Here is a 27,737-nt window from a genome sequence, read left to right on the forward strand (position 1 = left end):
AAATTATATCCAACCACAGAACTGAATCGTTTAAAAGCTTCTTTTATGGGTGTTGGCAAATCTAGAAGGTTACTTGTAAGTGAATAATGGTACACAGTTTATAAGCAATAACTAACAGATTTTTATTTTGGGAAGGATAATGTTCCATTAGAATTTCTAAATACCGTCTGCAATCAAATCTATCTAAAGAGTAATAACTGAAATTGGACAACTATATCGTACCTATTGTTGCTGTTGACATTCTATCTGGGCACAACTGATATCTGAAACCCAAGTTACTTGAAAGTAATTACCTTATTTATCTACTGGACTTTCACAAGTGGATCAATTATACAGCAGATGGCCAATTGCAGTATCCTCAGCTTTTATACGCTAAGCCAAAACACACAGTGTTATCTGGATGTTTCAGATTGTTCCAAAGGCTTTGATAATTTCAAAGGTTCTATGTATAGACAATTCAGAACAAGAACAACATATAACTAGTTCACCTTTGTTTAATTTATCATTTTTTTCTATCAAATTGGTCCAAGAGTTTATAAATAATTGAAGGTGATTGCAAAACGTCATTGTCTTCTTCTGACCAAACACTGGTTTGATGCATCTCTTTGCACTAATCAAACCTGTGCAGGTCTCTTCAACTCTGCATAATTACTGCAACATCTATCCACTTTAATATCCTTATTGTAGTCAAGCCTTGGTTTACCTCTACATATTTTATTCCCCCCACCACGGACACACGTGCATGATATGCGGTGTTACCTTTCTTAAACCAATTCACAAAGATGCTGCCTATTATTTCTGCAGAAACCAAATTCATCTTCCTTCAGTTCAACTTCTACCTGTCATTCCATTTGTCTGTAGACAATCTGTGTTAGTATTTTATGGAACTGATGATTTGGTAATAATCATACCTGTCAGCACCTGCTTTCTTTGGTATTCACATTACTGCACTCTTCTTCAAGTCGGAGGGTATTCTGTCCATCTCTTATATCCATAAACCAGGTGGAACAGTTAAGTTATGGTTGATTCTCCAGAATTTTAACTTGGGATTTGGATGGAGACCTTAAGATTTTCCTTCTACTGGACAAGTGACACATCAGAGAAGCCAAACAAATCTGACTAGTTTTTGTATGTTCACAGAGAAACTGTATTCATGAATAAAGTGGCAACTGCATTCCCCTGTTTAGTTTCAATCAAGACTAGAATTTGTAACGGTGGTGTTAATAAATAGTTTATGTGCAAGTCTGAACTGCTTTTTTTCTACAAATTTTTGGAGTTCAACCAGGATCAACTGAACAAATGATGGTATAGTGTTAACTTTCTATCTACAATGCTCACAACAAGCTTTTCTAGCATATTTTTCCTGAGATTATGTAGTGACACATGATTGTGTTGATGAACACGAAGCGATATTTTATATGTTGTGAGAAAAAGAAATAATAGCTGACTAAAAACCTATTAAACAACGCAAGTTATAAAATGGAGTAAAAAATTGGTTGAAATTTGTAAAAAAAGATTTACCTACACATTAATTCTGTTCTGTTTTGGCTATTTTACAGTATTCTGAAATCAAAGTAAGTTATAACTTATCTAGAAATTACAATGTTGGCCAAAATCATAAAAGTAAAGAAAAAAAGATACCCCTTGTCTCAGTTAAAACCATTAAACCTTTACACGAGTAAAGGATTTTCTTGCTTAGATTTTCATTCAAAAGCTAGCAACAAGAAACTACGAAATCATTTATTTAACAGTTATTTTCAGAAGCGGAATGAGAACAATCTGCAATGTGGGATGGAAAATGAAATGGTCACTGAAATTTGTTATTATTTATTGTACATACAAACACTTGCATTAGAAAATTAACAATGACAGAATGCAAAGAGGATGGTGGTCATGATGAAGAAGAAGAAAACGTAACTGAAACTGTTAGCAGTAAGTTTATGGGATAAGAAGACAAAAAAGATTTTGGTTCATAAATGACTTATGACAGCGAAAAATAAATTTCACCAGATTCACAAGATCAATGTAAATTTTCTGTAATTTTGTAACATTGATGATGCCTCTCATTCACTGGCAGTGAGGGATATTCAGTTAAAAGGGTGATTGTGACTTCGAGGGAACAACATTTCTAACAGGTTGTTTTTTGTACACGTTTGCTTGAAGGTCTGGCCAGGCTTTCTATTTAGGGGAGAAGGGTACTAAATTGTGGGTTGTTCTGGGAGGGGGGAGCTTTAAAAAGAATTGAGAAAGTGCAGCAGAGATCCACAAATTGCTGCCTCAATGCAAAAGAAACTAGAAAAATCTCTCCAAGAATATTTTCTTTTTCATGACAAGGAGAGCTGGCTGTGATAATACTGATAACAACTAGCTATTCTAGTATGTGGCAGAAGACAATTCAGGCACAAAACAAGAACCTTACAGTGCTGGAAATGTGAAAGAATTTTAAGGAAAAAACAAAGGCATTACAAAAGAGCTGTGAAGTCATTGCTGTAAAGAAGTAACTAAAGTTACTGCAATTTCAGGTTTCAGGAACTCCAGTAACAAAGAACCAGGTAACTGAAACAACACAACTGTGGCTTGGGATCCAAGCAGAAAGTGTTTCAGTTGTGGTGTCAGCACCCTTATCTTTCACACGTCTCTCACTCTCATCCTCGAGTTATTTTTCTCTGTTCAGTCCATTTAGTTCATGATCTTTTGGAACTTTATTCTCTGGCTGTATTACACAATAGTTTCCTGTATAAAAGGAGAATGTGGACTGGCAGAAAATGAAAAGGAATTCAACAACATAAATTGTACTGTATGTCCATGATACAAAAATCTGGAGAATAAATCAACTCTCTACTTAGAGTCACATACAAGATATTGCCAGTATGTATACTTTAAAGAACACAAGCATAGCTTGAACAATAAATCAGTTAATATCAAGTTGGGCTTCGGCCATAACACTACTACTGAAATGTAAGGCAGTCAAACCGTACACATCTTGTCGTAACAGCCTCCAATAAAACACACACACACACACACACACACACACACACACACACACACACACACACACGCGCGCGCGAGATCACCAACTAAAGCATCTCAAGCCGGAATGCACCATCATGTGGTATGCAAGCAGCAATCTGGGGAAGGGGAAGTAGTGTATGGGCTAGGAGAGAGACGAGTGTGCTGTCTGGTGGAGTGTGCAGGGACTAGACTCCAACATGTGCAGTGCCAGGAGGTTGTGGGGCAGGGAGGTGGGGAAAAAAAAGGAACAAAAAATGAGGGGGGGGGGGGGGGGGGGGGAAGACAGTTGGATGCATTAGCAGAGAGCTGCACATAAATAGGATGGGAGACCAGAATGGGGAGCAGATGATAGGACATAGGGGGTGGAAACTGTTGGGTGGAGGGTGTGGGGACAGTACGTTATGGTAGGTTGAAGCCAGGATAATTACGAGAGTGGAGATTGTGTTTTAAGGATAGCTCCTATCTGTGCAGTTCAGGAAAGCTGGTAAGCTGGTGGTGGAGGGAAGAATCCAGATGGCTCAGGTAGTGAAGCAGCCATTGAAATCAAGTATGTTATGTTCAGCTCCATGTTGTGCCACAGGTTGGTCCACTTCGCTCGTGGCCACATTTTGGCGGTGGCTGTTCATCCCAGTGGACACATGGTTGGCAGACATACCAGCTGGTTTGTACAAGAGAAGGGCAGCATGAATGGTCACAGGTTTGTTTAATCCACGGAAATGTATCGCAGAGATACTGAAGGAACTGAACTGGCAGACTCTTGAAGACAGATGCAAACTATCCCGAGAAAGTCTGTTAGCGAAGTTTCAAGAACTGGCTTTAAATGATGACTGTAGGCATATACTCAACAATCTATGTATCGGTCACATATGGATAGTGAGGATAAGATTAGAATAATTACTGCATGCAGAGGCATTCAAACAATCATACTTCCTGTGGTCCATGTATGAATGGAACAAGAATAAGGTCTAATAACTGGTAGAGTGAGATGTATCCTCTGCCATGTACCTCATGTGGGTTTGCAGAGTATACATGTAGATGTAGATTTTGTTCATCCAAGTTGAGAAGGCATCCAGACAATTCGGTTTTATCCATTTCCTATCAACCCTTCAATGATGTCACAAAAAAAAAAAAAAAAGGTTGTCAGTCAACCGAGTAATAGGACTTCTTGAAGTCAGTGAAAATGCATATGACTGGGCTGGTTTGATTGCCTTATATTTTGGTTTGATTGCCTTATATTTCAGTAGTGTTTTTAGGTTGAAGATCTGTTTTCAATGAGTGCCCTGGTCAAAAGCCCATCTGATATTCACCAATCTATTGTTCAAGCTGTGCTCGTCTTCTCTAAAGCAAACACACTGACAATATCTTGTATGTGACTTGAAAGAGGAAGTATTAATTATTCTCTAGATTTGTTATGTATTACAGACATATAGTACAATTTATGTATCTTTTGGAGTGAGAGCACAAGATACTGTTGTTGATGATCCATCTATCAGATGGGGACATTAAGCTTTTTAGCCCCCTAGGTGATATTTGGGAGGAGGAGGCTATGAGTCTCCACTGGGTTTCAACCTATGTCTTTCAACCAACAACAAACAACATAAACACAATATCACAGTAAGCACAGACACAAATTACAGCCGCTTTACACTCAACAGATACACTTAAAGGCCCTGTAAATGATCAAACATTTTGTCAAACTTAACTACGCTTGCCAAATATTTGACTGTGTAAGATTCAGTCTGATGTGTTTGTCAAGCATACATCGTTTGCTTGTTTTGTTTTGTTTTAGGGCGCAAAAACAACTAGGGTCATACAGGCCCAATTCAGATCTGTAAAACGCAAAGACAAAGAGAGGAGTTAAAAACAACTACATGTTAATCCCAACTGATGGAAGAGAACACAGCTAAAATAAGGGATGCGTAGAAAATGTCTGCAAAATACATCATAAGGAAACGGAGGACTTGAACTAAAAATTAAATGTCCTTTGATATATTGCTATGATGGATAAAAAGTACACCATGATCAACAGCCCACATATCATTCGCTAAAACAGCCAATTACTCAGACGACAAACACAAACGAGAACATAAGTAATTTAATAATAATAGTAAAAAGCATTCCGTCAGGAAATGGTGGGCCTTCAAAGGTTGAATGCAGTGAGCACAAAGAGGTGGGAGAGCAACACCTGGCAAACAGCAATAGGTAAAAAGACAATACCCGATACACAACCTAGCTAACATGAACTCCTCATGACAAGAGGGCCGAGAGGAGGTCGTCCAAGCTGCTGGGGAGAGGCTTAATAACGCAGTGCTTGTTCCCATGAAGGGAGGACCAGTGGTGATGCCAAAGTGATACCAACTGCTGACAGACGGCAACACAGAGATCATCAAAGGGATTGTAAGAACTAGCGGGCCGAAGTACGAGGACTGCAGCCTTGGCAGCAGTGTCAGCAGCCTCATTTCCTGTCAGACCAGGAACCTACATACACAGCACAGTGGCTCCAACAAGAGCGAGCAAGTGACAGCTTTGGACAATGTACAGCACACAGAGGCTTTGAAGGGCACTGTGAGAGTCAGAGCAGATAACACAATTGAAAAGCCTATGATGCCGGATGTACTGTGTAGCCTGATACAGGGTGAAGAGCTCTGCCATAAATACTGTGCACTGTTTTGGAAGCTGATACCGAAAAACTTTGGTGCCAATGATAAAGGCACACCCAACACCACGGTCAGTCAGAGAACCATTAGAGTACACAAAGGTACTATTGCGAAGTTCTGTGAGAAAGTCATGAAACTGAAGGTGATAGAGCGAGGCTGGAGTGGTGTTCTTAGAAAGGGAATGAAGGGTGTAACAGGACACCCTTTTCTAACATAATCTTCCCCCCCCCCCCCCCCCCAGAAGTAGCCGATACCAGGATTGATTCAGAATCTGGTATAGGTGACCATTCTCGGATGTTTCAGAGAAAGAATTTCATTTGATTATGTATATGATGTACTATATTTCAGGCTAAAATGTATAAAAAGAAATGAAGTTGTTACAATCGATACAACTAAAATTACTCTACTAGTAGAAATATTTGAAATTACAAAATATCTGCCATACTTCAAATTCATATTACTAATTGCACATCTAATGCTAGTTATTAAATTTATTTCTGGATTCATTTATAAAATTATGTTACAATTTTGTGTTGACTCTTCTTTTGTCCAGAAAGCTTGTAAACTCTTTTCCTTTGTAAACTGATTGGAATATTGTGAGTACTGCAGAATGTGAGTAGTAATGGGCATGCAGCTGATGGAAACATGTGTATTTTTCTAATCTTTTCAACAAAAATGTAATTTGTGTTTCGAAGTGAAAATTGTGAAGTCGGTGTGATACTGAAGAATGGCATAAAATAAAAGAAAATCATAGCAACAGATAGTACTTCATCAGTTATTTTGTCATCTGGGACTCAGTACGTAAAAACTTCAGCTGCTAGAATGTACCTCTAGACTCAAGAACTGCAGCCGACAAGAGAAAATGAAGATAATTAAGAAGTCTTTCTTTTGTATATCTTACACCTCTCAAAGCTTTCAAAACTTGTGCAGAGACAGACAATTTTAACAATGATGTGTACGAGGGTAAGATTATAAATGTGGGCATCAGGCTTGATCTGTTGACTTAGAATAAAGTTTTGTCTGTTGCAGAAGATGAACTGATTTTGGATTTGTGTCATTTATAGTTTATATATAAATGAAATTACAATCACTCAATGAAAGAAGACCTGAGAGCTACCCAACAAAGTCGTATCAACAGTGACAAGATAATATCAACAATGACGGACCAGATGAATTGAAAGAGGACTTTATGACAACTATGAGGGACATCAATAAGAAGAAAGATAAGTGCAAACTCTTTGTGAAATTAATTTTTCCTGGTGGATTTGTGTGATTGCTAGGAGAATGAATAAAGATAAGGGTAGCGGTGATTAAGTGAAAGCTGTAGGACGTAGCCTAGACATGTTTGAACCAAGTGGAAGTGTAGTCAGCAAAGATACAGTTAAAATTGACATTATGCTGCTGATTTTGGCGAAATTGAGTGCAGTTAATGATCAGTTAACAGAAATAAAAGCAGATAACAATAGCAAATTTACTGCAGTCAATGACAGTTAACAGAAATATGAACTGAAAACAGTGATAAAATGGACTGGGTACAATACCAAGTAGGCCAACTTAGTAATCAAGTTTCGGAGCTAAAAAATGGTTTGTCAGATGGATTAAAAAGTGAGAATGAAAAAGTCGATGCATTAGAAAATAAATTTATTGTTTTGGAAAATAGGTTCTTGAACAATCCGCAAATTAGGATAAGAACGTTAATGACGTCTTAGTTCAACAGAAGGCTCTAGAGGAAAAAATGGAACAGAACTTTAGATCAAAAAATTTTAAATGATGAAAACAGTATGCTAACTAATGTATAAGTTTTAGATCAAAAAATTTCAGTAGTTCAGGAAAATTGCATTCACAACAATCTGTATTCAAATAACGGTATTGTGTGGTCCAACATTCCAATCAAAAGTTTTCCATCAGACAATTTACATCCAGTGGATTTTCTACACCACTGCCGAGATAGTTCTGTGCCAGGCATGAGTGACAGTCAGAAAATTAAATTTGTTAAAAGATGTCTTGAAGGCGAAGCTCTGTCTTGGGTAAATCCAAATTTAAGCCAGTGGGAGACATATCAAAGTTTCAAAAAAAGTTTTTTAAATAAATTTTGGTCAGAAGTTGAACAAGGGAGAATTAAAAGTGAATTTTTGAATGGTCCAAATTATAGTAATAGAGACGGTATCCTGAAAGAGTTTTGTAAGAATCACCTTAAGAAATTAGCACACCTTGATAAACCATTTGACAAAATGACGTTGATTGATGCACTCAAAAGAAGATTACCAGAGAGGTTGCAGGGGCACTTAGTACAAGGACCTGACGATTTCTTGAACAATTTTTACGATATGTTGATAGGCTCGATAGAGCAGTAGAAAGAAGCATGTACTATAACAATTGAAATGATGGAGATCGTAATGATAATAACTACAGAAACAGAGATAATGGTAATTTCTATCAGAGTCCAAATGGTAATAGAGGGTCAAAATGGTAACAGAGGTAGAAATTTTGATCATCATCAAAATAGGAATAATGGGGGTAATCATGGGCAGTTTAATAGGAGAAACAATCATAGAGGTAGCTGTTCGGGAAACAGCAGTCTGCATCGATGAAGGTCCACTGTTTTGGGGCAAGGAAACAGAACAATACAGGATCCCCAATTTACACTCGCAATTAGACAATAACAACAGTGTTAATAATGTAGCACAGATATCTGAAATTGTACAGAAAGAACATCAGATTTATCATTTATGTTTTTATCAAAAAGTTTTGAAATACTAAGTTTAATTATAATGATGTAGATACTAAACACAAACCAGAATGTGAGAGTAATGAGAATTTTGATGTGGTGTGTACTAATGATTTCTTCTCTCAGGAAACTGTATTGGATCTGAATTAGTTGTTATTTTTTATATAGATGTGAATGAGAGCTGTGAAATCACTGAGGTCGGTAAGTCTGAGACTGGTGCTTATTGAAAATGAATGTAGATGAGGTGTGCGACTTTGATAGTGGCGAGAATTGTGTCGTTAATGATGTTACTGAAGAAGTAATTTTGGAAGAATAGGATGATGACGACGATGATGATGATGATTATTATTATTATTCTTTCTTTTCTCAGACTTTATGTCTGGTCAAAAATGGAAAGTGACGCGGACCTTGATCAAGCGTGACTTCCTTTTAACTGTACGGTATATGTTATATTGCATTTAGGAACTTTCGGGTGATTGAACATGTATCAATAATTACGGATTTCTGTAGTTGTATATATAAGTTTGGATGCAGCTGTATTGCATTGATGTACTGGTGAATATTGTATGACTCCTGTAATTGATAGTACAATTGGTATAATGTCAACTTTATCCTTATGCCACATGTCCTTTACTTCCTCAGCCAGCTGGATGTATTTTTCAATTTTTTCTCCTGTTTTCTTTTGTATCTTTGTTGTATTGGGTATGTATATTTCAATTAGTTGTGTTAATTTCTTCTTTTTATTGGTGAGTATGATGTCAGGTTTGTTATGTGGTGTTGTTTTATCTGTTACGATGTTCTGTTCCAGTATAATTTGTATTCATCATTCTCCAGTACATTTTGTGGTGCATATTTGTACGTGGGAACGTGTTGTTTTATAAGTTTATGTTGTAAGGCAAGCTGTTGATGTATTATTTTTGCTACATTGTCATGTCTTCTGGGGTATTCTGTATTTGCTAGTATTGTACATCCGCTTGTGATGTGATCTACTGTTTCTATTTGTTGTTTGCAAATTCTGCATTTATCTGTTGTGGTATTGGGATCTTTAATAATATGCTTGCTGTAATATCTGGTGTTTATTGTTTGATCCTGTATTGCAATCATGAATCCTTCCGTCTCACTGTATATATTGCCTTTTCTTAGCCATGTGTTGGATGCGTCTTGATCATGTGTGGCTGTGTTAGATGATACGGGTGCTTGCCATGTAGTGTTTTCTTTTTCCAATTTACTTTCTTCATATCTGTTGATGTTATGTGATCTAGAGGGTTGTAGGAGTGGTTATGAAATTGCAGTGGTGTAGCCGATGTATTTATATGAGTGTTTGCTTTGTGTATTTTGCTAGTTTCTGCTCATTCTAGAAAGAATTTTCTTAAATTGTCTACCTGTCCATAATGTAGGTTTTTTATATCGATAAATCCCCTTCCTCCTTCCTTTCTGCTTAATGTGAATCTTTCTGTTGCTGAATGTATGTGATGTATTCTATATTTGTGGCATTGTGATCGTGTAAGTGTATTGAGTGCTTCTAGGTCTGTGTTACTCCATTTCACTACTCCAAATGAGTAGGTCAATATTGGTATAGCATATGTATTTATAGCTTTTGTCTTGTTTCTTGCTGTCAATTCTGTTTTCAGTATTTTTGTTAGCCTTTGTCTATATTTTTCTTTTAGTTCTTCTTTAATATTTGTATTATCTATTCCTATTTTTTGTCTGTACCCTATATATTTATAGGCATCCGTTTTTTCCATCGCTTCTATGGAGTCACTGTGGTTATTCAATATGTAATCTTCTTGTTTAGTGTGTTTTCCCTTGACTATGCTATTTTTCTTACATTTGTCTGTTCCAAAAGCCATATTTATATCATTAATTATTATTATTACTATTATTATCAAGTTTTTGTGGAGTTTAAGAGTAAGAGTTATTTATGAATACAGATAAGTGATGTTTGTGATGAAGTAATTGAGAGTCATTGAATACCAGTCCAGTCAAAGCAGTTTTTCCATTAACGTCATGCAGAGTAATGATCCAAGCAGTAAAGGTGAGTTACCTGTAAGCATAGAGAATGAAGGTGAAAACTTTTTGAAATTGGTTTGGGACCAGATTGACTATGACATAGATAAATGTGCATTCTGGAATAAGTCAGCTGTGTTTAGTCAAAATTTGTATCCAAATTGGTGGAATGAAGTGAAAGAAGATCTAAGTAGAAAATGTAATTTTGACAGTAATATATTTTGTGTTCCTTCTGTAATAAGTGATGTTAGTTGTGCTATGAAATCCATTCAGTGTGTTCAATCTTTACCTGACAGCATGTGTAAACAAGGTAATGTTATAATACCAGTTGTTGTTGTTGTTGTTGTTGTTGTTGTGGTCTTCAGCCCTGAGACTGGTTTGATGCAGCTCTCCATGCTACTCTATCCTGTGCAAGCTTCTTCATCTCCCAGTACCTACTGCAACCTACATCCTTCTGAATCTGCTTAGTGTATTCATCTCTTGGTCTCCCTCTAAGATTTTTACCCTCCACGCTGCCCTCCAATGCTAAATTTGTGATCCCTTGATGCCTCAAAACATGTCCTACCAACCGATCCCTTCTTCTAGTCAAGTTGTGCCACAAACTTCTCTTCTCCCCAATCCTATTCAATAGCTCCTCATTAGTTACGTGATCTACCCACCTTATCTTCAACATTCTTCTGTAGCACCACATTTCGAAAACTTCTATTCTCTTCTTGTCCAAACTAGTTATCGTCCATGTTTCACTTCCATACAATACCAGTAAAGTTGAAAAAACCCTCCAAAAACAGTATAGATGTAGCATTCGATGAAACTGAAAGTTATCTTTTGCATGAATTGTTTGACAACAGAGAGGATGATTAAGATTTTGGGTGTCCTTAAATAAAAATTAAGACTGACCAGTGGGAGCATGTTTGAATTTGATACATAAATGCCATGAGGCTAAGTGAGTAGACTCTTTTACAATTTTGAAATGGGACAATTTTCATAATTAGTGCTGCAAAAATTAGGAACAGTATCTGAGCATATCTGTGTGTATTCCCTTGTTGTTGTTGTTGTTGTTGTTGTTGTTGTGGTCTTCAGTCCTGAGACTGGTTTGATGCAGCTCTCCATGCTACTCTATCCTGTGCAAGCTTTTTCATCTCCCAGTACCTACTGCAACCTACATCCTTCTCAATCTGCTTAGTGTATTCATCTCTTGGTCTCCCTCTACGATTTTTACCCTCCACGCTGCCCTCCAACACTTATTCCCTTATTAGTCCATTATTTTTATTACATTTAACTCTATTATTGTTTCATATGTGAACACCTTTTAATCTCAACTGAGATAAATCCCATATAACTGACTTTAAAAAGTTACTAAGGAGAACGTATCTCATGTGATATGAAGAAGGTATTGAACAGCATATTTAGTACACAAAACAAAGTTTCAGGTTTTGGTGTGAATGCTAGACAGGAAGTTATATATCTGTCGGAGAATGTGATGAGAACTTAAGGGATGTAGCTGAAAGATGTGGGTGGATCCACTCCCCACGCTGCTGTATGGCTGTACACTGCGGAACTAGTCAACTTGCAAGAGATTGTGGGTGCTCGGTAACGTACTCTAGCATCTGTCAAATGCATTTGTGTTGTGACTGATATTTGTGATTTGTTAGCCAAGACTGTTACATGCATGTTTTTTTTTTTTTTTTTTTTTAAGTAGGGGGATTGGCTTTACAATACATTGTGTGACTCCAAATCAGTACGTATTTTTTTTATCAATTGTAAATGAATCTTCTAGGTCTTTGTGTACATAGGTTAGTTTGTATGGACAATTACCAAATAGTGTGGAAGACATCTACTAGTATAAACAATAAACAAGATGTATACATGTCTGCATTCATACTCCAATGTTGGTTCTCAAGCTATTGGACTGTGTCATTATTCAAAGCTAATTATGACTCTGTGTACCTGTATTTATCACGAGTATTGCAATATTGTATCTGATCGGAACATGAGTTGTGGACAGACTCATACTTAGCTCTGTTTTGGGTACCCCTGGTCATCCCGACTGTGTGTGCGTACTTTAGGAGAGCATACAACCTTTGATTGAGGCTAAATGCTTCTTACAATTACTCTTTGCACATAATTTAACTTATTAATATGATTATGAGTTTCATTCATTGTGTTGTGTCGATTTTTTTTTTTTTTTTTTTTCCCCCCCTGGTCTGTACCTGGTGTGGTTTGGATTCATGGGTCAGTTCCCACATTGTGAGCTAGAACTGTAATATTTTTGCATTATTTTGTTCTCTCGTGAGTCAACATATTCTTGAATATTGTGGTTTATTTATTCCTACTCGTGACTGAGTATATTCTTCTGGTCTGTATCCACCATTGTGAGTTTCTCGAGTCAGCTTACTTGCCGTACACTTAAGGTTCTGAAATTGTTCTCCTCTCTTTTGAAGATTTTGAAGGTAAGATTGTACAGATGTAAACTTACATTATCTCTGTATTTATTTCTACAGTTTAGTGGTGTAATGTTGTAGTTTTGGCCTTGTATTAGTTGTCTTGTGACAGTATGTTCCACAGAACTGAAAAATCTGAATGCCATATATGTATAGATTATGACTTGTGTAGTAGATATTTTTCTTAAGTTTTCTACAATATTTTATGTATCAGATACTTCTATACATCTATATGCTATCCTGTGCATCATTATGTATACCATTTGGCAAACCCTGTAATCTGTCACAAAATGTTGTCAACACCCTGTTTCCAAGCTTCGTGAGTGGGATATTGTAATAGGACACCCTCTTCTAACATAACTTTTTTTTAATAGTAGTCGATACCAGCATTAATCCCAAATCTGGTATAGATGAACATTCTCGGATGTTTCACTGAAAGAATTTCATTTGACTGTGCATATGATGTAATTTATTTCAGGCTAAAATGTATAAAAAGAAATTAAGTTGTTACAATCGATACAACTAAAATTATTCTTCTAGCAGAAATATTTGAAATTATGAAATATCTGGCATACTTAAAATTCGTATTATTAATTGTACAACATAATGCTAATTAATAAAGTTATTTTTGGATTCATTTATAAAATAATGTTATAACTTGGTGGTCAAAAAAGTTTGTAAGCTCCTTGGAATATTGTGAGTACCACAGAATGTAAGCAGTAGTGGTCATGCCTCTTATGGAAATGCATGTATTTTTCTAATCTTGTCAACAACAATGTAATTTGTTTTTTGAAGTGAAAATTGTAAAGTCGGTGTGATGTAGAAGTATGGGATTACAGAAAAGAAAATCACAACAACAGATACACTATGTGATCAAAAGTATCCGGGCACCTGGCTGAAAATGACTTACAAGTTCGTGGCACCCTCCATCACTAATTCTAGAATTCAATATGGTGTTGGCCCACCCTTAGCCTTGATGACAGCTTCCATTCTCATAGATATATCTTCAATCATGTGCTGGAAGGTTTCTTGGGGAATGGCAGCCAATTCTTCACAGAGTGCTGCGCTGAGGAGAGGTATCGAAGTCAGCATTCCAAAACATCCCAATTGCATGGATGTTACTGTTGTGTAACCACTCCACCCTGTGCATTATGAACAGGTGCTCGATCGTGTTGAAAGATGCAATTGCCATTTCTGAATTGCTCTTCAACAGTGGGAAGCAAGAAGGTGCTTAAAACATCAATGTAGGCCTGTACTGTGATAGTGCCACACAAAACAACAAAGGATGCAAGTCCCCTTCAAGAAAAACACGACCACACCATAACACCACCACCTCCGAATTTTACTGCTGGCAATACACACGCTGGCAGATGACATTCACCGGGCCTTTGCCATCTGATCGCCACATTGTGTACCGTGATTCGTCACTCCACATGTTCTTCCATTGTTCTATCGTCCCATGTTTATGCTCCTTACACCAAGCAAGGCGTTGTTTGAGATTTACCGGCGTGATGTGCAACTTATGAGCAGCTGCTAACTGTCGTAGTACTTGCAGGGGATCCTGATGCAGTTTGCCTATAACACATTACACCCCTCTTCAACTGTCGGCGGTCTCTGTCAGTCAACAGATGAGGTCCGCCTGTATGCTTTTGTGCTGTACGTGTCCCTTCACGTTTCCACTTCACCATCACATTAGAAACAGTAGACCTAGGGATGTTTAGGAGTGTGGAAATCTCATGTACAGACATATTACACGAGTGACACCCAATCATCTGGCCCCGTCCGAAGTCCATGAGTTCCGGATGCGCCCCATTCTGCTTTCTCAGATGTCTAATTAATGACCTCTGAGGTCGCTGATGTGGAGTACCTGACAGTGGGTGGCAGCACAATGCACCTAATATAAAAAACGTATGTTTTTGGGGATGCCTGGATACTTTTGATCACATGATATAGTACTTCATCAGGTATTTAGTCATCTCGAACCCTGTAAGTCAAAATTTCAGCCATAAGAATGTACCCCTACACTCAAGAACTGCAGCCAACAATCTTACGCCTCTCATAGCTTACAAAACTTGCGCAGAGATGGAGAATTTTAATAGTGATGTGTACGAGGGTAAGACTACAAGGCCAAGGTGAACAAGGGCCACTTCACAAAGCAAAGGTGGTGAAAGGTTCACATGCATCGGGAAAATAGCAGGTAGCACGATGTTAAGCTGCCAGATCACGAGCCAAAATGAACTCCAGGAGGTAACAAAGAAGAGGGCCGTGTGCCATAATGGTGATCAGAGGATCATCAAAGAAGGATGGGTGGCTATGCATGGCAGACAAACGGCACACATATATGCTGAGGAGAAAATCACGGCGGTATAACAGCGGTAGTTCGGTAGCTTCTGCATACAGGCTCTCAACCAGGCTCATGTAAAAGGCACCAGTGGCCAAATGGATGCAACAATGGTGGATTGTATTAAGACGGTGTAAGAGAGATGGATGTGCAGATGCACAAACAAAACAACCACAGTCTACTTTCGAACAGACAAGGGACTGGTACAAACAGAGGAGGGTGGTTCAGTCTACTCCCCAGGAAGTACCACTGAGGATACGTAGGACACTGAGTGACCACATACAGCAGGCTGCCAGGTAAGACACATGGGAGGACCAAAAAAGTTTCCTATCGAGCATCAGCCTCAGGAATTTCATAGTTTCAGTGAATGGAAGCGCAACAAGCCAAAGATGTCAATACAGTGTAAGACACCAACTGTGCCATCATAAATTCATACAAATGGTTTTGTCAGTGGGAAAATGAAAGCCATTGTCAATGCTCCATGAGTAAAGACAATCAAGACATTGCTGAAGACCCCTCTCAATGGACAATTCCATGGAGAACTGCAATAGATGGCAAACTAGTCAATGAAAATGGAACCAGAGATACCCGGTGGGATACTGGGCATTATAGAGTTAATGGCAATAGCAAAGAGGACAACACTCAGGACCGAACCCTGAGGCACACCATTTTCCTGGATAAAGTTGTCCGACAAGGGAGAACCCACACGGACCCTGAAAACTCGGTATTTTAAAAATTCCTGAAGCTAATGGGGCATGCGGCCATGGAAGCCCCACATGTAGAGAGTATGGAGGATACCAGTCCTCCAACAGGTGTCTTAGACTTTCTCCAAATCGAATAACTCGGCCACAGTCTGTGATTTCCGCAGAAAACCATTCATGATATGGATGGACGAAGTAACGAGATGGTCAACTGCATTCCATCACCCTGCAATCACAGCCGGTGAGAGAAATGGGGCTGTAGTTCAAAGGAAGCTGCTTGTTCTTACTGGGCTTACATGTGGGTATGACAGCAGCATCCCGCCAGTGTTTTTGAAACATGCCCTCTGCCCAGGTGCGGATGTACATATGAAAGCAGAAAGTGAAGAGAAAGGTACTGCAACATCTGAATGTGAACATTGTCTGGCCTGGGGCAGAGGAACAGGATGAAGTGAGAGCATGATCCAGCTCCCTCACAGTAAAGGTAACATTGTTGCACTCACAATTCTGAGAAGAGAAGGGTATCACCCGAGCCTCCTCCATTCGTTTCCAATGGAGGAAGGCACGGCAACAGTGGAAGGATCTCGAAATCTCCACAAAATGGCAGCCCAATGTGTTGGAGATAGCAACAGAGTTTACTATGACATTGTCTGCTACTGTCAGGCCAGAAATTGGGGAATGGATATTGGTCCCACAGAGCCACCAGAGGTTGACCCACATGACGGAAGAGGGAATGCAACTGTTAAAAGAACTAGAGAATGAAATCCACCTAGTTTTTTGCTATTCTGAAGCATGCAATGACACTGAGCGCGCAACTGTTCATAATGAATGCATTTTGCATCGTAGGATGACAGTTAATAATGCAAAGAGCCTGTCTCCGTGTGCAAATTGCGTTGCGGCACGCCTCAGTCCACCAAGGGACTAGGACATGGCACGGTAAAGAGGAACTGCGAGGAATGGAACATTCAGCAGCAGTAAGGGTAATGTTTGTAAGATATTCTACCTGGTCATCTCAACAGGGAAAATGTTGTTCGTCGAAGGTTGCCAGGGTGGAGTAAAGCCTCCAGTCGGCGTTAGAAAGCTGCCAATTGGGTGTGCACATAGGTGGGATATGAGCCAGCAATCAGATAGCACACAGGAAATGGTCGCTCATCTACGTGTCAGAGAGAATGGACCACTCAAGACGATGGGCAAGCTGAGCAGTGCAGGAGGATAGGTCCAAATGGGAATAGGTGTGCGTGGAGTCTGAAAGGAATGTGGGTGCTCTTGTGTTAAGGCAGAGGAGGTTAATCTGATTAAGGAGGTCAGCCAAGAGGGCACCTCTCAGAGAGGTTCTAGTCGAGCACATTAAACTCACCGAGACGCAGAAAGGGGTGAGATAGCTGCCCGGTAAGCTGGAGGAAGTCTACCGTGGTGACACTGAATGCTGGAGGGATGTAAACGGTGCAAAAGGAAAGGTCAAGACAGGAAGGAAAAGGTGAACTGCAATAGCTTGAAGCCTGGTAGTCAGGGAGATGGGTTGACTATGAACGTCATTCTGTATGACCAGCATGACTCTCCCACGAGGTGGAATGGTGTCCTCCGGGAGAAGGGGGTGGAGGCAGGGGGGGGGGGGGTTGCAGGGTTGGGGGGGGGGGGCTGTTGCAGGGTTGGGTGAGGTCATAGGGCGGGTGGTCAAAACAGACCGGGAAGAAATTTTGTTTCCTGGAGGCAGAAAACAAGTGGATGCTGCGATTCTAAGAGCAGCTGTAAATCCTCTTTGTTTGTTTGAGAGCCACAAACATACCATTGAAAGCGAATCATAACAAGAAAGGGAAGAAGGCAAAACTGAGGGGTGTCACCTTGGTGGCTGCCAGGTATCAGCCTTCAAGACTCACTGCTACAGAATGCAGAGGCTGGAGGATCCTGCTCTATGAGATCTACAGAGGCGTTGGCATTCTTTTTCTGTCAATCTGCAGAGTCCAGGGCAGAAAAATTGTTGGTAGTGCACACCGGCGACTCGGAGGTCAGCCGGGAGAGGGTACTACGTGGTGACAGCGTCAAGGAGGATCTCTGAATCTGCAAAGGAGAAAACTGTTTGCCTTTGTTTAACTTCTTGGAGCCTTTCCAGCTGGCAGAGAAAGATTCAGATGTTTGTTGGCTGGAGGAATGTAGCAAGTCTTCACAGGAGTAGTCTCTCTGTCCTTTCCAACCCATTGGTGACTTTGCCCCATGAGTAGAAAGTCTGGTGGCTTGTTGCATAGTTTGAGGAGGAGACAGTGATTATACCTTGACACTGGGAGATTTCACAACGGCAGTGCTGAATTTGAGGTTGTATGCCTGTGTGGCCATGTCCTTCATAGAGTGAGATGTAGCAGGAACAGTACTGTTAGTGCCGAATGGTAAAATGCAGGGCTTGCAACTAGCCAATAACCTGAGAGTGACCAGGTAACGCACTTTTATTGTTTGCCCAGATCTCGTGGTCGGCCTGCTCATCGAGATACATGGGACAGTCTCAAAACGAGGCAGCATGATCGCCATTGCAGTTGATACAGTGGGGAGGAGGAGGTGGACAATCATCGTCACAAGCATCCCTACTACAGGTTACACAATTGGCTGGGTCTCAACAGGACTTTCAAATGTGGTTGAAACGATGACACTGGTAGCAGCCCATCGGGTTCGAAATGTATGGTCGGACTGTGCTAACTTCATAACCGGCTTTGATCTTGGATGGAAGCATCACTCTATCAAAAGTGAGAAAAAGAGTTGTGAGGGCACCAAGGATGCATCTACCTTTTTGATCACCCGATGGACTGCAATGACACCCTGATCAGAGACAAATGTTTGGATTTCTGCCTCGGTCAGACCATCAAACAGCCTTGTGCAAATAACACTACGGGAAGAATTCAGAGTTCTATGAGCCTCGACATGAACTGGACAGTCATAGAGAAGCAAAGCGGCAAGCAATAGTTGTGCTTTAGAATCAGAAGTAGTCTCCAAAAGCAAAGTGCCACTGCGTAATCAAGAACAGGCTTTCACAAGGCCAGCAACTGCATCAACACCTTTCTGAATAAGAAATAGATTTATTATTGAAAAGCATTGACCGTCTTCAGTACGTGAAACAAAGAACAGCGGTGCAGCTGGGAGGGTCTTTGAATCAGGAGCTTCATTCCATTTACGTTTGGTAGAAGTTGACAGCGAACATGATGACTGGCTTGTTGCAAGAAAATTCCCCACAATTGCCACCTCCTATGGCGTGCTCCTTCCAACTGCCCCCCCTCATCCCTCAAAGGTGGGCTTACGCACGTTAGGTGACTTTCACACCTCAGGTTACACCTCCCAAATGTGACAGAAGGACCAATCAGCAATTTGGGAAGATAGCAGCTCAGGCAATCACCCCTCTATGGGCCTGAGCCTGGCCTGTACCGGGAGTACATGTGAATCCTACCTGTCGACCCAGGGCAACAAAGAGAGGAACCTGAAACACCGAAATGGAGAAAGTATAGGAGAAGGTGAACAAAGAAAGAAAAAAGGAACAAAAAACAATGGTGAGACTCTTATGTCAGCTACAGAAAATGCCGAAGACATTCCCGAAAACACCCCACACATGTTCCAAGGGAGGGGAAAAGGAATAGCATGAGGATAGACATGCAGCACGGAAGGGAAAAGATACTGCAAAGGCTGGGGCCCCGTGTAGCCAAGCACAAACCCGCCAAAGAGTGGTGAGCCCCCGGGAGGAAGCGTAGATCATGTTTGACATGTTTGTGAGAAATTTTGATTGACAAAGCTTGACAATATGGCAGACGTTGTTTGTGTTGATGTTTCACCGCATACATTTAGTGAAAAATTGTTTTATTGCGGTTTATCTCACTGTACCGTTTCCACTACTATGAAAATACAATCAAATTTAAAAACAAAATGGCACTCACAATTACCACGATGGTAGAGGTACCATATGTTTTGCAACCATATATCACCCTGAAGAAGTTATGAACAAAATATTTTATGCATACAGTGACATACAACTGGAGTGCAATGTTATTAAAAAAATCAAAGTTCGTCAGTTCTTCCATGGCTGATGTGGGTATTGTTCCCAGGTTGCAGTATTTTAATTACCTGTCATTAAATGATGATGATGATGATTGGTTTGTGGGGCACTCAACTACGTGGTCATCAGTGCCCATACACATTCCCCATCTAGCCATTTCCATGAATGACAACGGAATGGTGAGGACAACACAAACACCCAGTTCCTGGGCAGAGAAAAACCCCAACCTGGCCGGGAATCGAACCCGGGACCCAGAGGTAGCCTGTCAGAGGATCAAGTAGAAGAGAATAAATTTTCTCATACTTGCGTCTTCTCTTTCAGTGTGAGGGTGAAGTAACACTAAACAAATTATTAAACATTTCACTGTCCATCCACAGAATGTTGACGTAATCATCAGAGACTGAGTGAAACATTTCTGTTAACAGGTTTCCAATTGTATATTTCTCATTTTAAACCATTTCCAGGACCAGTGTCTCATTTTGTTTTTCTTTACACAAAGTGCCAGAGGCAATGTTAGAGATGCTTTATGTGCATTTGTAGCCATTCCCAATAGTGCCAAAATACAGCATACACAGAAAGTGTCTGCTTCAAAAGTAAGGTTAAATTGACCTGCTATCTTGACAGGCAAGTTTGCTCATTTAGGAGGGACTTAACAAGTTTTAAATAGTTTCATTGCACATTTGAAGAAAATTAGCGTAATCAGGTTCTGAGAGCAATATTTCCTGTAGTATATTTTCTTTTTTCTTTCTTCTTCTTCTTCTTTAAACAGTGTTCCAGTCAAGGGCAGGACTGCTTTGTTTGCATTTGTGGCCATGCTCACTACTCTCAAAATACACAAACACAAAAAGCATCTGGGTCATTCCACGTTAAAGAGACTTTGTGACAAAAAAATTAAAATGACAATATTACAAATACAACCTTAAAAATGCCAAGTTAAAAGTACATTTGTTCATTACAAAATAATCATGAATATGAAAAAGTTAAATTTCTACCTTCACTAAGTGTTTAAAGTGCACTACTCTATGGCACCACAGAGAGGTATGTTTTATGCTATTTCCAGATGAGTATTAGTTGTGTTATCTATGGCTGATTGTTGTATTGTTGCAAAGAATATTGAAGTCAACATTGTTGTAGCTCATAATAATTCGTTTTGTTGTGATGAGCTAATTGCATTTTTTTATTTTGTTATTTTTATAATATATATGCAGCTTGTAACACCCGTAACAAAAAAGATACAAAAGTTTAATTTGTAATCTAGTAAATTTGTTCTGTACAATGCCTTTCTGTAAAAGTGAGGTTATGCACATGTTTTACAATATCATACCATTACATGGCATTTTGGAATCTTATTTAACACTCTTAGAGCTGTTACGGGTGTTACTAATTTTTGTTTCGGGTGTTACTTAACACATGTAACACCCGTAACTTGAATTGGAAGGTTTAATACCATCTTCATCACCAGTAGGCCTAGGCCCTGCATTTAAATTATAACCAAAGGGTACTTCCAATAAGCCCCAGTAAAAAATCTGCTGTTATTAAAAAGATAGTTTCCGATATAATTGGCTCTGAAACTTTCATATGTTATACAAAACATTCCAGAACTCCAGTCTTAAGTGAAGAGGAAAAACTAAAAATTCACGAGTTCTTCACTAGGGACGACATAAGCCGCCAAGCTCCTGGGCATAAAGATCTTGATGGAAAAAGGGAGAATGTAAACAGAAATTCCAAAAGTGTCGCTTACTTCTGACTGTAGGAGAGGTTTACGAGGAATTCAAAAAACTCCATCCAGATATTTCTGTAGGAAAGTCCACGTTTTATTCACTGCGACCACCTTTTGATCTCCTATCATCATATACACCACATAATGTATGTATGTGTGTGTAAGTACCACTACAATTTCATAAGCATACTTGAGTCTTTGAGCAAAGCTGTTCCATCTGTTCCAAGCAATCACAAGGAATTATTGAACGAATTAAGTTGTAATTCACAAAACGAAGACTGTGTTTTTGGGTCATGCCAGGAATGTCAAATTAAATTGAGCAAATTTATCCCAGAAGGCTTTGACTTAACTAAAAAAATTGTCTGGAAGCAATGGGAAAACGATGTGAAACATCATCCTTGTCTTAGTGAAAATCCAGGGAGCTGCGATTATGCCTTAGCATCACTGGTTGACAAATTGCCTCAGTTTAAAAAAACATTGCTACGTGAAGATAAAGCAGAGCGATTTTTTCCAAGGAAAGAAAAACAGCCTTGACATTGAAGAATGTGTTCTTCAACTGGACTTTGCAGAGAATTATGCGCTAATTTCACAAGATGAGGTACAGAGTGCACAATGGGCGCATTCACAAGTAACTATTTGCACTTTCTGCATTTGGTTTGCAAACCATGAAGTCAGGTCCTATGCAGTCACCAGTAACGACCTTTCACACACAAAATATTGTGTATGGACTTTTCTTAAAACTGTTATAATGGAGATTAGAAAAGCTTTTCCTAAAGTTAAAAGAATTTTTATATTTTCTGCCAACTGTGCTGGGCAGTTCAAAAATAAATATGCTTTGTCCAATCTATGTTATTTTGAGAGAGACTTCGGATTGCCAGTTAAGTGGAACTTTTTTGCCAGTTCACATGGTAAAGGAGCCATGGATGGCATTGGAGGTGCACTGAAGAGGAGCGTGTGGACAGCTGTTAGATCTAGGAAAGTTATTATTAATAACACAATTGACTTTTATGACTACACTCTGAAGAATTTTTCTAAAATTAAGGTACTATGGGTTGATAAGATAACAGTGGAGCATAACATTCCTATTTTGGATGAAAGGTGGAAAAATTTACAAGCGGTTCCTCAAATCCAGGGCTGCCATCAATTTCGGCCTTACAACACAACTGATTTGCTGGTCTCAAAAACAGCAGAGTCATTAATGACAAGGGTGTCAGTACTTATTACTGAGGAGGCCAAAACTAAAACATTAGGCCTACATGCAAAAAGATGCATAAACTTCTATGAAGTGTGCAGTTCTGATGATTCTGATCAGGAGACTGTTTCACTATCTGAATCACAAGACAATATTGGAAGTGCTTGAGAGTTAAGCCTAAATAATAAAATTGAAAAGTCTGATTTAAAATTTGGGTTATTTGTCTTGGTTGACATTCCAAGTGACTAAAAGTAGACAACCCTATCCAAAATTCAATACCGTTACTTGGGAATCTGCCAGAGTGAGGTTGCTGAAGAGGAGGATGTGAAAATAATGCTTCTGAAGTCAATAGGAAAAAGTAAAACACTTTTTAAACTAGATGAAACTTATATTTGTTTTGTGAAATTCGGTCAAGTACTATCTAAGGTAACAACACCAGAAATCAAACAACAAGGTAATCGTTTGTACTATGAGTTCAATTTTGAGTTGGATGTTGCTGAAAAAAATTATTAAATGAAGTTTTTAAACCTATAAATAATAAGAAAACACTTTTGTCATAAATTTATTAGGCCTACAAAATGAGGTAAAAGTTAAGTAAGTAACGATATCTTGGCCTAGTTGTACTCAAATAAACTACAATAGGCCTACTTCTTTTCTTTTTATGCAATTGTAAGAGGTAGATTTATTTCTTCAAGAATCAAATCTGATGCATCTATGTAACACCTGTAACATTTAATGTAACACCCGTAACAGCAAAAAATATATATATACTGAGTTATGATGTCCAAAAAAATAAAAATTTATATTTCAGAATAAAATTTGGGGCAATACCTCTTAACAGTTGTTTTACGAGAATAAAAGCTTCATCAAGTTTGGAGAAATTAGAGAATTCGCTAACTCATAACAGGGGCCAGGTCTACTTTTGGTAACACCCGTAACACTACTTTTTTGATTAATAACCAGAAGAACAATAAAACAATTCCAGTATCAACATTTCTAACATGAATTATAATGTAAGCCTTAAAAGTTTTCAATATTAAATTCAATAAATATTTTTTCTTACATTATTTTTCCTGATTTTAAGGTGTGTACATGTAGCACCCGTAACTATGGAATTGCCCATCTGCTTCAAAGTGAGGTTAAACTGAAAAACATTGTTTGCATGTGTACAGGCTTCATGGAACATCAACAGAATGGTATGACAGCATCAAGAATATTTGGGAAGAAAGTTTTGATAATGATGTCAGTTAAAATCAGAAGTCAGTCTATTTTCACCACACTCATTCATGTTATAGATGTGGATTGTGTGTTCTCTTAATCTTTATTTTATTGTTTGCTTACTTCAGTTTTCATTACACATTGAGAACATTACACAAGAACTTTGATATTTTTGTGTAAGAATGGACACTTAGGCCTATCTTAAATCAAAAAATGATTTAGGTTTTACAAGAACTGGACAAACAAAATGGCTACATTAATAGATGAAATAGTTTTCACTAAAAAGCTACTTAACAGTGAAAGAGTCACCTCATATCACACTGGTCATGTCTGTTTAAAATGAAAGAACAGAGACAGTAAAATACTAGGAAACTAAACCATAAATAAAATTATTTTTTTCCCTTCATGTGTGAGGAAAACAGAAAGTAAACAGACAATATATATTGCCTTCTGAATATGGTTTGACATGTTTGTATGTATATATAATAATGTTAATTTTTTAATAAACTCTATCACTTGATTGATGAAGTTGTCCATTTTTAATGTATGTGACCATCCAGATTTGGCATGTAGTAATTCCATGGAAAGGTCTTGATCGCTAAATACTCTATTTATGACGTGTTTTGAGTAACCGTAAGATAAAATATTCTTAGGATAGCTCATACAAGAGAGTAATCAAGAAAAAGTACTATCTCATGTGCAACTGCCATAGACATATTTGCAAAAGCTAACTGGTGCTTAAACTGGTTGCATAATAAATAAATATATTTTAAGAACAGATAAAGAAAATGTCATTTCTCTATTACATAGGCCTAAAATGTGTCTTGTAAAACCAACAACAGAAAAAAATATCCCAATGATAGGTTGCAGCACTTCACCATACATCAATTCCATGGTAAAAGCGACATAGTGGGCCCCTCCTTGCAGTCATCGTACTTTATCTACAAAATATGTACACGATAGGACTAAAAATACTGGCCGGAGACTTCTATATTATTTAATGTAGGCTAAGTTTTTTGAATGTACCTAGCGGTTTTAGTTTTTATGACGAAAATCACGGAAAGAATTTTAATACTACTGGTCAGTCTTAATTTGAAATTCACATTCCATGACTTCGCCAACTCTCAACCAAATATCACCTTCTAACCTAGGCTCGGTCTAAGTTACGGATCAGTCTATCACCACAATCGAGACTACAGTGAGGGAGGGCAACAGTCCAACATCACACTCCCGCCGAAATCACCAAGCAGAATGTGGTATAGTATCAATGAAGTTATGCCTGAAGAGACTGGTTCATTGGAAAACTGAACGAACGTAAAGACGAAATCGTAGTTGTGAAGACGTACCGTTCTTTAGCGTAGCCTAAAGTTCTACATTGGAAGAATATGATGACAGTTTATGCTTACATAATGAATGAGTAGTACTAATTGCCACTAAAAAAAGTTTGCAGTAACTTATCAGTAGGCATACAAAAAGCTATAAACAATAGAGCACAGTAGTGTGGAAAGTGTGCATCGTTATTTGGGACGTCGTATATCTTGCATTGCTCTGGACTTCGAAAAATTCTTCTACACACTTAGCATTGTACACAGTGTAAACCACTAACCTCGCTCCATGTTAATAATATACACCAACAAAATTCAGTTTTCTCTACGTATAATCAAAACCATCAATAAACACCTTCGCGCGTTACTTTTAAAATCTGAACAAAGAATCATGAAAAGTCGAAGATATTATGTTTTTTTTAATCACCAACGAACCGAAGACAAAACTATCAGAGAAAACTCAGCCGAATGTAGAAACGCAGAAAAAGAACTTTCTTCGAAATTGTTCATAAATTCAAATTATACAGAAACCACCACGACTACAAGATACGAAACAATTGTATTTCTTACGTACTGAAATCTTTCTGCAGTGCCTACTAAGCACAAAGCAAGCTTTTGTATACCTCTAGGAATGTAATTACTTAAGTTTTCGATGAGTCTTTATAGAATAATTTAGGACAAAATTTATACAAATCCATTTCGATAACACGAATTTGCTTATATATCTTTGGAAGAACTATTGATAAATAGTGTACACTGTTCTGTAATCAGTAATGTGTTGTTGCAGGACGCAGATGCAAAGCTCAGCTGCAAACAGTCATGGCGGAGCTAGTGTTAGATTCGAATATAAGATTTTGGGTATTTCTGCCGATCGTTGTTATCACGTTTTTGTTTGGTGTATTGAGGCACTATGTTTCTATTCTTTTGGCGTCTCAAAAGAAACCGGAGCTCCAGCAAGTTCAGGACAGTCAAGTTATGATACGAGCACGACTTTTGAGAGAAAACGGAAAATATTTGCCGAAGCAGTCGTTCCTCATGCGACGGCACTTTTTCAACAACGAAGAAACTGGTTACTTCAAAACTCAAAAGCGAGCTCCTGTGTCACAAAATCCGATGACTGATCCCAGCATGATGACAGACATGCTTAAGGGCAACATAACCAATGTAATTCCTATGATAATGATTGGCGGTTGGATAAATTTAATGTTCTCAGGATTTGTCACTACCAAGGTACCATTTCCACTGACACTGCGTTTCAAGCCAATGTTGCAGAGAGGTATAGAGCTTGTCAGTTTAGACGCATCATGGGTTTCATCAGCTTCGTGGTATTTTCTGAATGTTTTTGGACTGCGGAGCATTTACACTTTAGTACTCGGTGAAAACAACGCAGCCGATCAAGCACGCCACCTTCAAGATCAGATGTCGGGTGCTGCAATGGCAATGCCGCCAGATCCGAAAGGAGCCTTCAAAGCTGAATGGGAAGCACTGGAAATTTGTGAACATCACTGGGCTTTAAGCAACATAGAGAATGATCTTGTAGAGAGTGTTACGTACGGAGAAAGTGATTCGTGACCTATGCGCTGGCGACAACGGAGGTGCAGAATAATAATGATAGTTAAAGACAAGTTTTCATAGCACCGCGGATGTACATGAACACTGCAGTATTTGTTAATTTTATTTTCCAAAAAGTTTTATGAAAATATACCAGTGTGTAGTAAATTATTGTTGTTAGTGTTGTACAGACATTCCTTTGAAATACACATTGATGTTAATGAATTTGTAAATCGTTGCTTTTGTTTCCTTGACAGCTTAAATTGTCCACAACCTCAAGTAAATTAGACTACAGCAAAGAAACAGCTCGTTTGTGGCAAAATAATGTAACAATTTGGTTGGAGCTTTTTCTACTTCAAAATTTAAGAAAGCAAGAAGTGCTTCTCAGATACAAGTGTTCAAAGTCATTTGATTTGTAAAGTTTTCAAAGTCATTAATATGTTTTATTCCTGCCACTCAGTTTACCTCATGAGGGTGAATTCATAACTGAAATAGCCTGCATTCCTATGCACTATACTCCATTTTCAGTGTTCTGTCACACTCATGCACCATTAGCTCAAGAGCTTCTACAATACTAATTGTTGTAAGTAAGAGAGAGAAACCTTCATACGAATCTTTTGTACTCGTTTATTCAGTTTTTTGACGATGTTCAGAGTTAACTTAATTCTGTCAGAGAAAGCAGTAGTATTATCAGAGCAATTGACATGAATGTTACTGATGCACAAAATGTGATTGTAATTATTACTAAGGACATCACAAACAAAAAAGTGTAATTCCCAGTATCAAGTAAGTACACTATAAATTGATTAGTGAATTTGCT

At 38.5% G+C, this 27,737-nt stretch overlaps 2 protein-coding genes across 5 annotated transcripts in view; one reads left to right on the forward strand and one right to left on the reverse strand.

Moving 5' to 3' along the window:
* Window positions 1-25,768, reverse strand: part of LOC126412545 (uncharacterized) — a 119,411-nt gene extending 93,643 nt beyond the window's left edge. Inside the window, exons 1-2 of one of the 4 annotated variants that reach the window (XM_050082191.1) lie at window positions 25,068-25,317; window positions 24,925-24,982 (exon numbers count right to left, since the gene is read on the reverse strand). Coding sequence is in view for 1 of the 4 variants with exons in the window: in XM_050082190.1 (XP_049938147.1) it covers window positions 25,648-25,657 (10 nt within the window). In the remaining 3 variants the exon portion in view is untranslated. Of the gene's footprint in view, window positions 1-23,886; window positions 23,932-24,924; window positions 24,983-25,067; window positions 25,318-25,647 lie in introns of those variants that run through there. The other 3 variants (XM_050082190.1, XM_050082192.1, XM_050082193.1) reach the window with 3 other exon arrangements.
* Window positions 25,769-26,103: 335 nt separating this feature from the next.
* On the forward strand, window positions 26,104-27,150 carry LOC126412547 (ER membrane protein complex subunit 3). Its single transcript, XM_050082194.1, has one exon. The coding sequence runs from the start codon at window positions 26,186-26,188 to the stop codon at window positions 26,936-26,938; it is 753 nt and encodes a 250-aa protein (XP_049938151.1). The 5' UTR covers window positions 26,104-26,185; the 3' UTR covers window positions 26,939-27,150.
* Window positions 27,151-27,737: the final 587 nt, after the last annotated feature.

This window comes from Schistocerca serialis, chromosome 7 (assembly GCF_023864345.2).
Source record: "Schistocerca serialis cubense isolate TAMUIC-IGC-003099 chromosome 7, iqSchSeri2.2, whole genome shotgun sequence".
NCBI lineage: Eukaryota > Metazoa > Arthropoda > Insecta > Orthoptera > Acrididae > Schistocerca > Schistocerca serialis.

Coding starts and splice junctions, on each gene's coding strand:
- LOC126412547 (XM_050082194.1), top strand. CDS start 26,186: ATGGCGGAGCTAGTGTTAGATTCGAATATAAGATTTTGGGTATTTCTG.